The sequence below is a fragment of the Leptonychotes weddellii genome, chromosome 5, assembly GCF_054177405.1.
Source record: "Leptonychotes weddellii isolate Sample4059 chromosome 5, ASM5417740v2, whole genome shotgun sequence".
Lineage (NCBI taxonomy): Eukaryota > Metazoa > Chordata > Mammalia > Carnivora > Phocidae > Leptonychotes > Leptonychotes weddellii.
The window spans coordinates 100,753,485-100,764,887 of record NC_138373.1 but is presented as its reverse complement, the minus strand read 5'-3'; the positions used below and the strand labels follow the sequence as shown (position 1 = coordinate 100,764,887).

Sequence of the window (11,403 nt, the reverse complement as noted above, 5' to 3'; positions counted from 1 at the left end):
AAAAAAAAAAGAAGAAGAAGAAGAAGATAGTAGGAAGGGAAAAATGAAGGGGGGGAATCAGAGGGGGAGATAACCATGAGAGACTAAGGACTCTGAGAAACAACCTGAGGGTTTTGGGGGGGTGGGGGGATGGGTTAGCCCGGTGATGGGTATTAAGGAGGGCATGTATTGAATGGAGCACTGGGTGTTATATGCAAACGAATCATGGAACACTACATCAAAAACTAATAATGTAATGTATGATGACATAACATAATAAAATTTTTAGAAAGTATATAAAGAAAAAAAGGAAAAGAAAAGCTGTAGGTATCACAATTCCAGACTTAAATTACAAAGCTCTAGTAATCAAAACACTCTGGTACTGGCACAAAAATAGACACATGCATCAATGGAACAGAATAGAAAACCTAGAAATAAACCCATAATTATATGGGAAACTAATCTTAGACAAAGGAGGAAAGAATATCCAATGGGAAAAAGGCAGTGTCTTCAACAGATGGTGTTGGGAAAACTGGACAACTAGATGCAAAAGAATGAACCTGAACCACTTTTTGCACCATACATAAAACGAAACTCTAAATGGAGTAAAGACCTAAATGTGAGACCTGGAACCATAAAAGTTATGAAGAGAGCACAGACAGTAATTTCTCTGACATCAGCCATAGCAACATTTTTCCAGATATGCATCCTGAGGCCAGGAAATGAAAGCAAAAGTTTTCCATCAAAATAAAAAGTTTCTGCACAGCAAAGGGAACAACTGAAAAACTAAGAGGCCTCCTACTGAACAGAAGAAGAGATTTGCAAATGACGTATCTAATAAAGGGTTAGTGTCCAAAATCTATACAGAACTGATACAACTCAACACCCAAAAAACAAATAATCCAATTAAAAATGGGCAGAAGATGTGAACAGACACATGGCCAATGGACATATGAAAAGATGTTCAGCATCACACATCATCAGGGAAATGCAAATCAAAACCACAATGAGATATCACCTCATGCCTGTCAGAATGGCTAACGTCAAAAACACAAGGAAGAACAAGTGTGGCGAGGATGTGGAGAAAAAGGAACCCTCTTGCACTGTTGGTGGGAATGCAAACTGGTGCAGCAACTGTGGAAAACAGTATAGAGGGTCCTCAAAAACTTAAAAGTAGAACTACCCTATAATCCAGTAATCCCACCACTGGGTATCTACCCAAAAATAAAGAAACACTAATTCATATGGATAATGCATTGTAGGGAGGATACATACAGGATGAAACATGTTTCTATCAGCATTATTTACAATAGCCAAATTATGGAAACATCCCAAGTGTCTATGGAGAGATGAATGGATAAAGAAGATATGGTATGCAATATTATTCTGCCATAAAAAAGAATGAAATCTTCCCACTTGCAAAAACATGGATGGAGCTAGAGAGTATAATGCTAACTGAAATAAGTGAAATACATCAGTAAGAGAAAAACAAATGCCATATGCTTTCACTCATGGTGGAATTTAAGAAACAAAAAAAGAGCAAAGATTAAAAAAAAATAAAAAAGGAGAGAGGCAAACTGAAAAACAGACTCTTCACTGTAGAGAACAAACTGATGCTTACCAGAGGGGAGGTGGGTGGAGTGATGGGTAAAATAGGTGATGGGGATTAAGGCGTGCACTTGTCGTGATGAGCACTGGGTGATATATCAGTATATGGTACTAAATGGTACCATCACTCTATGGGACACCTGAAACTAAAATAACACTGTACATTAGCTATACTGGAATTTAAAATTTTTAAAAATTTCTAGATTTTGGATACTAATCCTTTATCAGATACGTCATTTGCAAATATCTTCTCCCATTCCATAGGTTGTCTTTTAGCTTTGTTGATTGTTTCCTTCACTGGGCAGAGCTTTGTATCTTGATGAAGTCCCAATAGTTCATTTTTGCTGTTGTAGTATGGAGGTTCCTCAAAAGGTAAAAATAGAACTACCCTACGACCCACCAATTGTACTATTAGGTATTTACCCAAAGATACAAAAATACTTTTTTGAAGGGGCACATGCACCCTGATGTTTATAGCAGCATTATCAACAATAGCCAAACTATGAAAAGAGTCCAAAGGTCTACTGAATGATGAATGAATAAAGAAGATGTGGTGTATATATATATACACATATATGTATTTATCTATGATGGAATATTACTCACCCATCAAAAAGAATGAAATCTTGCCACTGGCAATGACATGGATGGAGGTAAAGAGTATTATGCTATGCGAAATAGAGAAAGACAAATACTATGTGATTTCAATCATATGTGGAATTTAAGAAAGAAAAAAAGATGAACATACAGAAAGGGGGAAGAAAGAGGGAAGCAGACCATAAGTGACTCTTAACTAGAGAGAACAAACTGAGGGTTGATGGAGAGAGGTGGTTGGGCCCTGGGCTAAATGGGTGATGCATATGAAGGAGGGCACTTGTGATGAGCACTGGGTGTTATATGTAAGTGATGAATCACAAAAAATCTTTAGAAATGCCACAATTACAGGGCATTCTGAATAATGCAAAAATCAGAACGAAAACAATGATTTTTTTCTGGCCATGTAAGGATTTGTTTGGTAAGGGCCTGGGCTCTTTCTAATGATGGGGCTAATGCAGTAGGATGCAGAGTAAGGCCTGGAAGACAATGGCTCTGGTCTTACAAGGTCTTTCTAATTTCACTTTTTTGCTCCTGGTGAAGTGTCTCAGTGTAGGTTTCTGTCTTTCCAATATTTCTGATGTGAGACACCACTCAGCTAGATACAACTACTTGGTTCTCTTCCTCCACAGATAGGTGCCAAAATCTTCCCAACAACTCTGCAACTTGTATATTCTTCTTGACCTCCAGTTGTGGATGACCCCCGTCTCACTAACAAGGAACTCGGTAGATCCTGGTTGCCCTTCTGTTTTAGCAAGGCTAATTCTGGGGCTCACCCTTATTCCTTTCTAGAGGTTTTCATCAGGTCTACATTTTTTTTTCTTTTTTTAATTTAAATTCAATTAGCCAATGTATAGTATAGTACATCATTAGTTCTTGATATAATGTTCAATGATTAATTAGTTGCGTATAACACCCAGTGCTCATCACATCACGTGCCCTCCTTATTGCCCATTACCGAGTTATCGCATCCCCCCACTCCCCTCCCTTTCCGCAACCCTCAGGCTGTATTTTTGAATGATTAATGGCCCTTCTTTTGCTTTTTCAAATCTGATTTCTAAATCTTCATTGTTAGTTAACAAAGAGAAATTGATTATCCACTTTAGGATGAACTGTAGCTTGTCTGAGCAAGAATCAGGACGGTGGATGCCTTTGCCTTCCTCCTAAAGACTGCCTGTTGATCTAATCCTATTGAATTAGGAGAATTTTCAGCCTGGCTCTTAGTTCTCAGCCTTGAGAAGCAGTGGAAATCTTCACTCAATTCTCAAAGAAGCCCCAATGAATTAACATTTTTTATTTTATAAATTTGATTTCAAAATTATTGAGTATCAGCCATTATGGAATTTGGGGCCTCCAATTGATCCATGCATTGTCCAGTTGGGGACAGGAATTTCTATCTTCCTTACTAAATATTGAAGAGAAACTGGTTTTCATCACTGAATCTATCCTTTATATCACAATAATCATAAACCTACTAATAATTCAATTTACTAAAAGAACATCTTTTTAGGGCCACTTTGTACCGCTTAAAGTCTTTCTCAAAGTTTGGGTATAATTTTAACTTTCAGTTTCAGACTTTCTGGGCTTAATCCATGTTTCTGCTTACATTGGCCATTTTACTTTTATAAAAATGCACTTTTCCGGGGCACCTGGGTGGCTGGGTCGTTAAGTGTCTGCCTTCGGCTCAGGTCAGGATCCCAGGGTTCTGGGATCGAGCCCCGCATCGGGCTCCCTGCTCGGCGGGAAGCCTGCTTCTCCCTCTCCCACTCCCCCTGCTTGTGTTCCCGCTCTCGCTGTGTCTCTCCGTCAAATAAATAAATAAAATCTTTAAAAAAAAAAAAGCACTCTTCCAAGAACAACCTCTGAATCTGTCAGTCATTAAGCAGCTATTTTTTCTGGAGTTGATGTTTTTTCTTCTTACACACTTTTTCCTTGAGTATTTCATTATTTCATTACTCTGAGATACCGCAGTATTTTATCGAAGCCCTACTAGAGCTCTTATCCATATCATAGTACAGTGAAATTGTAAAATATCTCTACCCTCAACTGTACTGCATGCTCCACCAGAACTTAACAATGCTTAGAAATACATTTTTAATTTGCAGCTTCAGTTTTTTAAAGGCTTCAGGCATTTTGAGGATTGACATTTATTTTTATTTTTTTAAAGATTTTATTTATTTATTTGACAGAGAGAGAGACAGCGAGAGAAGAAACACAAGCAGGGGGAGAGGGAGAGGGAGAAGCAGGCTTCCCGCTGAGCAAGGACCCTGATGCAGGACTTGATCCCAGGACCCTGGGATCATGACCTGAGCCAAAGGCAGACACTTAACGACGGAGCCACCCAGGCACCCCGAGGATTAATGACATTTAAAAATGTAAATGTCTTGGGGTGCCTGGTGGCTCCATCGTTAAGCATCTGCCTTCTGCTTGGGAAGCCTGCTTCTCCCTCTCCCACTCCCTCTGCTTGTGTTCCCTCTCTCGCTGTGTCTCTGTCAAATAAATAAATAAAATCTAAAAAAAAAAAAAAGTAAATGTCTTAACTAATATTTTTTATTTATTCAGTGACCTAGAAAAGGAAGCTAGATTTGTTGAGCACTTTCCCTACTACAAATACTGTTCTATGTGATTTACATATAAACATATTTACATACACACGCACATTTTTGATTGAATAAATTTCCTCCTAATCTTCACACCAACCACACCAACAAATATGTTTTTCTTCATTTTACTCTCAAGAAAAATGCTGTCATGCACACATGTTTTCATACAACATTTCACAGATGCCTGGACAAACTGAAACATATCTTCTGACTCCCTAGAGCTCCATGAACCTCAGGATAAATATATCCACCATAAAGTTTTTCTGCTCAGAAAAATAATGGTTTTTGGCTTTCAAGTCATGAAATTATGTATTTAATCCAAGAAAGGAAGGGATTAGAGTATGCAGAAGAGAAACCAGATTTCAAGCTGTGTTAGATTTGAAATTACTAAAGGCACATTTTATTTACAGCAGACCTGCAAGAAGATAGCCAAGCCTCACAGAAGCTGAAGCTTTCTAAGAATCTACATGATTTAAACAAGGCTGATGAGTTCGTTTACAACTTAAGTGAGCCAATCTCATTCCTAAAACAAACATACTCTCCAGAATAAATGAATGATACAGTGCTGTATTATATTTTCTTTCCTGTGGCCATAGCATGCTAGGAAAGCTACAGGAACATTGTGGCCAACTGTTGAAGGTATTCAACAGTGTCCTGCTCCTCTTCAGTAAACATGACAGGAATCAGAATCTTAACATTACAATAAGACATTTTCCCACCTGTCTAGTCTACAATAGCACACTTTGTTCATTGTGCTCCTGTGGTCAAGGAATGTACGCTTCTCTCCCTGAACTCACCAGCCCTATACCTTGAGCATTCAGCATACCTGTATCAGCAGAACTCTTCCCTCTCAGGATCTGCCCAGACATCACTGTGACTAATGGTTTCTTGTCGTTGTAATCAAAGCTCTATCACATTTTTGTTAAAATTTTATTTCCATATATGTGATTATATCACTAATAATAATTGTTAGGGATTTTGAGGGGTCCAGTAAATAACACTGCTCTTCTCTTCTGGCTCTGAATCATCTGAGAAATAAGACAGAGTCTGCAGGTGGAGGTTAAAACATCACCTTTACTAATAACAAAGCAGACACTGCAGCAATTGGACTTCCTAATCCAGAAGCAGAGAGTTAGACAGACAAACCTATTCCCCTGTAACTGGCAGGACCGTACTGCCACAAAGCCTCCCCAAACAGGGGTAGAGCCTGCCCTGGAGAAGGCCACTCCCTCCCAAGGGGAAGGTGAGAGGAAAGGGATAGAAAACACGTGCTCGGTTTCTCCTTCTAAAATCACCAATCTGGTAAGCCACTCACTCCCCATGGGACGGTCTGAATGAGGAAGAGAAAGGTCAAGAGGGTTATGCTATCACAATCTATCCATGTGGAAGGAAACATCAGGAATGTGGAAGAACTTATTCCCTACCTACCCCGCCCCTAACAGTATCTAGCATTGTGTTCTCTAACCCCATTAAGTCTACAGTTAACCATAGGGTGTAAGATATTAAAACAGTCCTACTTCCACCTTCATGTTGGCTGCCCCTCCAACACAAATCACTGCTCTGGTGAGAGGCTCTTGGAACTTTGGAACAGTTCTATATTCCTTGCAAGTGGTTCTAAAAGGAATCAGAACAGTAAGTCAACTCTGAAGCCAGTCTAGACCCACAGCTGAAAACTTATTCCCTATTCCTCTCTCCTTGCCAAACTGTGTTCAACTACATTGTCCAACATAACAGAGGTTCTTCAATGAGATTAAATTATATCCTTAAATTACAATAAAAAATAATGGCATGTGTGAACTACTTTATAAATTATTGTTAATTTAAATGAGATCACAGACCCTTGACTCTTTAAACAAGAAGTCCAAGGGATCGTAGGTGGTTATTTATATCTGTACCCTGGGCAGAAGAAAATCCCATGATCCTCTTCTGGTTTAACAGAGAAATCTCACAAGTATGTGTGTGTGTGTATATATATATATATCTTTCTGAAAACAGAGAGATATCAATTTAAATATTACGATGGTCATGATTAAGGCCACCAATAAAAATGATATTTTAGAGGTTCACAATTAGGTTTAGAGCATAGCAACAATTTCTGATGTCCAGTCTCAGAAAATTCTTTGTCAGAAACAATTGCAAGGATATGTTTTATGTTATAGAATAATATGAGATTGTCTGCAGCTAAAGGACTATGAATGTTTTCTTATTTTCTTGCTGGTGTTTTCTTCAAGTAACAATTAAGAGAGCATGTGATTTTCAAGTCAAGGGGCTAAAATTCAATTAGCACTGGGACAAAATTAAAAGTCCTGAGAAGGTCAAAACATACACTGAAAAAGTGGGAGCAAGTAAGCTTATTAACAAGTGGAATATGTGACAGTTAAAGTGCAGTACGTAAGTAACTTAGTATTATTATTTAAGTAAACATTCATCATCTATGGTATGGACGTTGAAGAACTAACGAGGCCATCATCACAACTCTCTTCCAGAGTGGCCCACCAGGTCAGACCATCCTCCCTGGACCAGTTCTTCAAACACCATGGGATTTTCTCTATTTTTTGCTGCGGTGATTCAGTGATAAACATCATCACCAGCCAAGCAACAGAATGAGGTAGGATGTGATTTTCAAGTCATGGTCCTATTTATTTATGCAAATGCTTGACTGATTAACCCCGGTGGTTAACAGGGCACTAGATGCCAGGTATCATGGAGTATTCTTTCTGGCACAGTGGACCACAATAAGCATTTATATACTCCTATAAATCCTAGTGCTTTCTTAGGTTGAACTTTAGTTTCTTCTTGGACAATCCCCAGGCTTGTCTGGAGCATAGCTCACTGCCTTCCCTTGCCCAAACTCTGACCTTAACCCCAACATGTCCATTGGGCCCATGATTCCAGGCCACTTCTGGGGTTAAACATTGCTCTCTGATCTTCCCTGCACTTTATGGGCCTTGAAGAGGAGAAGTTCTAGGTACAAGTTCTAGGGGAGCATTCCAAAGTACGGATGATGGGAATGGCCTATTGCCTTGACCTATCAGGAAATCACCTACAGGGAATCTAATGTGGAAAGGAGTGGCAGTCAATGGGTAGGTCTCTTCTAAAATTAAAATAGGCAACATGAGATGCTTAAAGACATGGAAAAGAGAGGGGAGTCCAACCAGAGGTAGCTGAATGGCAGACAGCCACACCAAATATGAGAAAAGGAGAGGAAGAAGAAAAGAGTGAGAAGTGGAAGTGGGAGAAAGGAGGGGGAAGGACTCCCAGAGGGTGTAGAGTAAGAGTGTGTAGAAAAAGGAGTGAGAGAAAAGGAAACAAAGAAGAGTGGTTGGCAGAACTGAAGGTTAAGAAGGAATATACTAACCATCTATAAGCATCTGAAAGTGGAAGGGATCTGATATCTAACTCCAAGACAAGATGAAGAGTACAAGAGAGATTTAATATGAACATAATGACTTCCTAAAAGTTATAATAATGAGAAAAGAACATGAGAATTCTGAATGCTCATTCTCTGATTATGGGAAAAGAACAAGACTTATCCTGGAAGCAAAGGAACAGATCAAAGTTTTCTGAAGGTCCATTCCAGAAAGGCTGAATTTGTGCGCTGCTCATAGCTTCCTTTGTTTCACAGCAAGGGTTGCATCCTTTCTACCCAAAAGTGCTTAGCCCTAAGTTCCAACCCCTATAGGAAAACTGTCTTCTATTGGGAAAGCATGCGAGAGCTCACAACGAGGCCCCATCTCCAGCATGCACTGCATGGATGGTGGATACAGCAGCATCAACCACTGGGAGAGGGAGTCTGGAAAGAGGGTGGATGACTGGTAAGCATGGCTGTTCCCAGAGGTATGCAAATCATTCTCACCTAAGGGGCAATGCTGAAGGCTAGAATGTTACTGTTTCCTCTGAAACTTCAACCCATTATTTTATTTTATTTTATTTAAAGATTTTATTTATTTTTTTTTGTCAGAGAGAGAGAGCACAAGCAGGGGGAGCGGCAGGCAGAGCAGGTAGAGGGAGAAGCAGGCTCTCTGCCAAGCAAGGAGCCCGATGTGGGACTCGATCCCAGGACCTGGGATCATGACCTGAGCCGAAGGCAGATGCTTAACCAACTGAGCCACCCAGGCGTCCCTCAACCCATTATTTTAAATACATATACTACACTGAGCATTTCTTTCTTCTAGAAAAATATGTCTTTAAACATCTCCCAAGTGCTTCCTAAATATGATCTTCTATACGCTAACAGCCACCATGCTCTTCCCTCAAATACTCCATTCCTCAATTTCTTAAACCTTTCTTTCCTCATTTGGCATGGGTTCCAGGCCCAACCATCTTAGTTTAACACATTTGAACACATTTTGGTTAGTGGCTAATCCTTCAATATTGAGGGGCCTGGAGCAGTCGCAGTACTTCATTTGAGGCCTGACCAAACCAGAACAAAGTATAACCATTGCTTCCTCAATTTTTGATATTACAATTCCATGTATGCTGCCTATGGTGACCCTGGCATCTTCACTGCCCCACAACATTGCCAATTACATAGTTTACTAAAGTTCCAAGATGTTTACCACCACTCATTGTTCTTTTATAGCTGGATCTCTGGGCCCAAGTGAGTACCTTACATTCCCCTACAACTATCTCACCTGTGCTTTTCTGTCCTCCCTCCTCAAGCAGGTCCAAGACAGTGGACCTAAGGAATGGCAGCACAGTGACAGAGTTTATCCTCGTGGGCTTTGAGCAGAGCTCCTCTTCCACTCGGGCATTGATCTTTGCCCTCTTCCTAGCCCTCTACAGCCTTGCTATGGCCATGAATGGCCTCATTATCTTCATCACCTGGACAGACCCCAGGCTCAACAGCCCCATGTACTTCTTCCTTGGCCACCTGTCCTTCCTGGATGTCTGCTTCATCACCACCACCATGCCACAGATGCTGATCCACCTGGTGGTCAAGAACCACATTGTCTCCTTTGTCTCTTGCTCAACCCAGATGTACTTGGTTTTCTGTATGGGTGTGGCTGAGTGCATCCTCTTAGCTTTTATGGCCTATGACCGTTATGTTGCTATCTGCCACCCACTCAGCTATGCCCAGATCATGAGTGGGCAGGTTTGTGTGAAGCTGGTAAGTACTGCCTGGTTCTTTGGGCTGATCAATGGCATCTTTCTTGAGTATATGTCCTTCCGGAATCCCTTCTGTAGAGACAACCACATAGAAAACTTCTTCTGTGAGGCCCCCATAGTGATCACTCTCTCTTGTGGAGACCCCCAGTTTAGTCTGAGGGTGATCTTTGCCGATGCCATCGTGGTGCTGCTCAGCCCCATGGTGCTCATTGTCATCTCCTATGCACACATCCTGGCCTCCATCCTTGGCAGAACCTCCTCCTCAGGTCGTGGAAAGACCTTCTCCACTTGTGCTTCCCATCTGACTGTGGTCATCTTTTTGTACACCTTAGCCATATTCTCTTATATGAACCCTCACAGCACACATGGCCCTGAAAAAGACAAGCCTTTCTCCCTCCTCTACACCATCATCACCCCCATGTGCAACCCCATCATCTATAGTTTTCGAAACAAGGAAATGAAGGGGGCCATGGTGAGGGCCTTTGGGAGGACCAGCCTGGCCAAGACAGAGTCTGTCTAGGGGGAAGCCTCCTGGAAGAGCAGCTTCCTCCCCCAGCCCTGACAACTGGGTAACTCTCCAATGCTGAAAGGCTCTAGGAAAGAGCATTCATAGTTTTCTTCCTACTAGCATCAGACCTGGAAGATTATGTTGATGTCTAATGCTCATCTGTCTGATTTCACTTCAAGTGTTGTTTTCTCTTGGTCCTTTCTCAGGATAATTTGAGACTTTCCTACTTTTTTCTTCTATGTTGTCAAAACAGGATCTTATAAAGACATATATGTACTTAATTCCATTTCATTTTATTTGTACAGTACTTTTACACTCTATTCCCAGCCTGAGTTTTGCATATACATTTAGAAGTAAAGTTTTCTTCTCTTTCAACTTGTCATTTTAGTCTTCTATTCTTTCTCAAATTCCACTCTCATATCCTGAATCCACCTTCAACCACCCCACCTCTACATAAGAAAAAGTAGCGGGAAAAGTTAAGAAAAAGGAAATTAGGGAACAGTGTTGATATTAAGAAAAGTCAGAGAAAAGAAGAAAATGAAAAAGATCGTCAGCCTGAACTCCGTATGTTAGCCTCCACTAGCCCATGGGGGAGAACTTGTAATGGTATTAAACTGCCACCATAATAATGCATTCAGCTTAAGTTTATGCTTGTGTGTTGTTGAGGAAAGGAAGGTGAGAGACGCTAGTGTTTCAAACCCCTTCTCCTAAATCTTCTAGTTTCCTAGGTAGCATGATTGCTTGATATTTCCCTTCTGATCCAAGTAGTCAATGCCTCTGCCAAGCTGCTCAGTCTACTAGTTTCCTTCCCTGGTATAGACTCCCAATTAACTCCCCTCTCCCTACTGTCTGCCTTTTTTCCCAACTATCTTTCATTTCATTCCAACTCAATCCTATTGCACCTTACTTCCCATCTTATATGGATACATTTCATTCCCTGTACTTTAAGGAACACCTCTCCACACTACCTGTACCATTGCAGAAGCCTTTCCATTTGCAACC

The 11,403-nt window shown here is 40.6% G+C and overlaps 1 protein-coding gene across 3 annotated transcripts in view; it reads left to right on the top strand.

Annotated features, from left to right (window-relative positions):
- The window catches only part of OR10AD1 (olfactory receptor family 10 subfamily AD member 1), a 76,782-nt gene extending 66,121 nt beyond the window's left edge, over positions 1–10,661 (top strand). For 2 of the 3 annotated variants that reach the window (XM_081821557.1, XM_081821558.1), the window contains exons 4-5: positions 7,271–7,392; positions 9,447–10,661. In XM_081821557.1, coding sequence (XP_081677683.1) covers positions 7,388–7,392; positions 9,447–10,413 — 972 coding nt within the window. In that variant the 5' untranslated portion in view covers positions 7,271–7,387 and the 3' untranslated portion in view covers positions 10,414–10,661. The remainder of the gene's footprint in view (positions 1–7,270; positions 7,393–9,446) is intronic. The other variant, XM_081821559.1, reaches the window with a different exon arrangement.
- Positions 10,662–11,403: the final 742 nt, after the last annotated feature.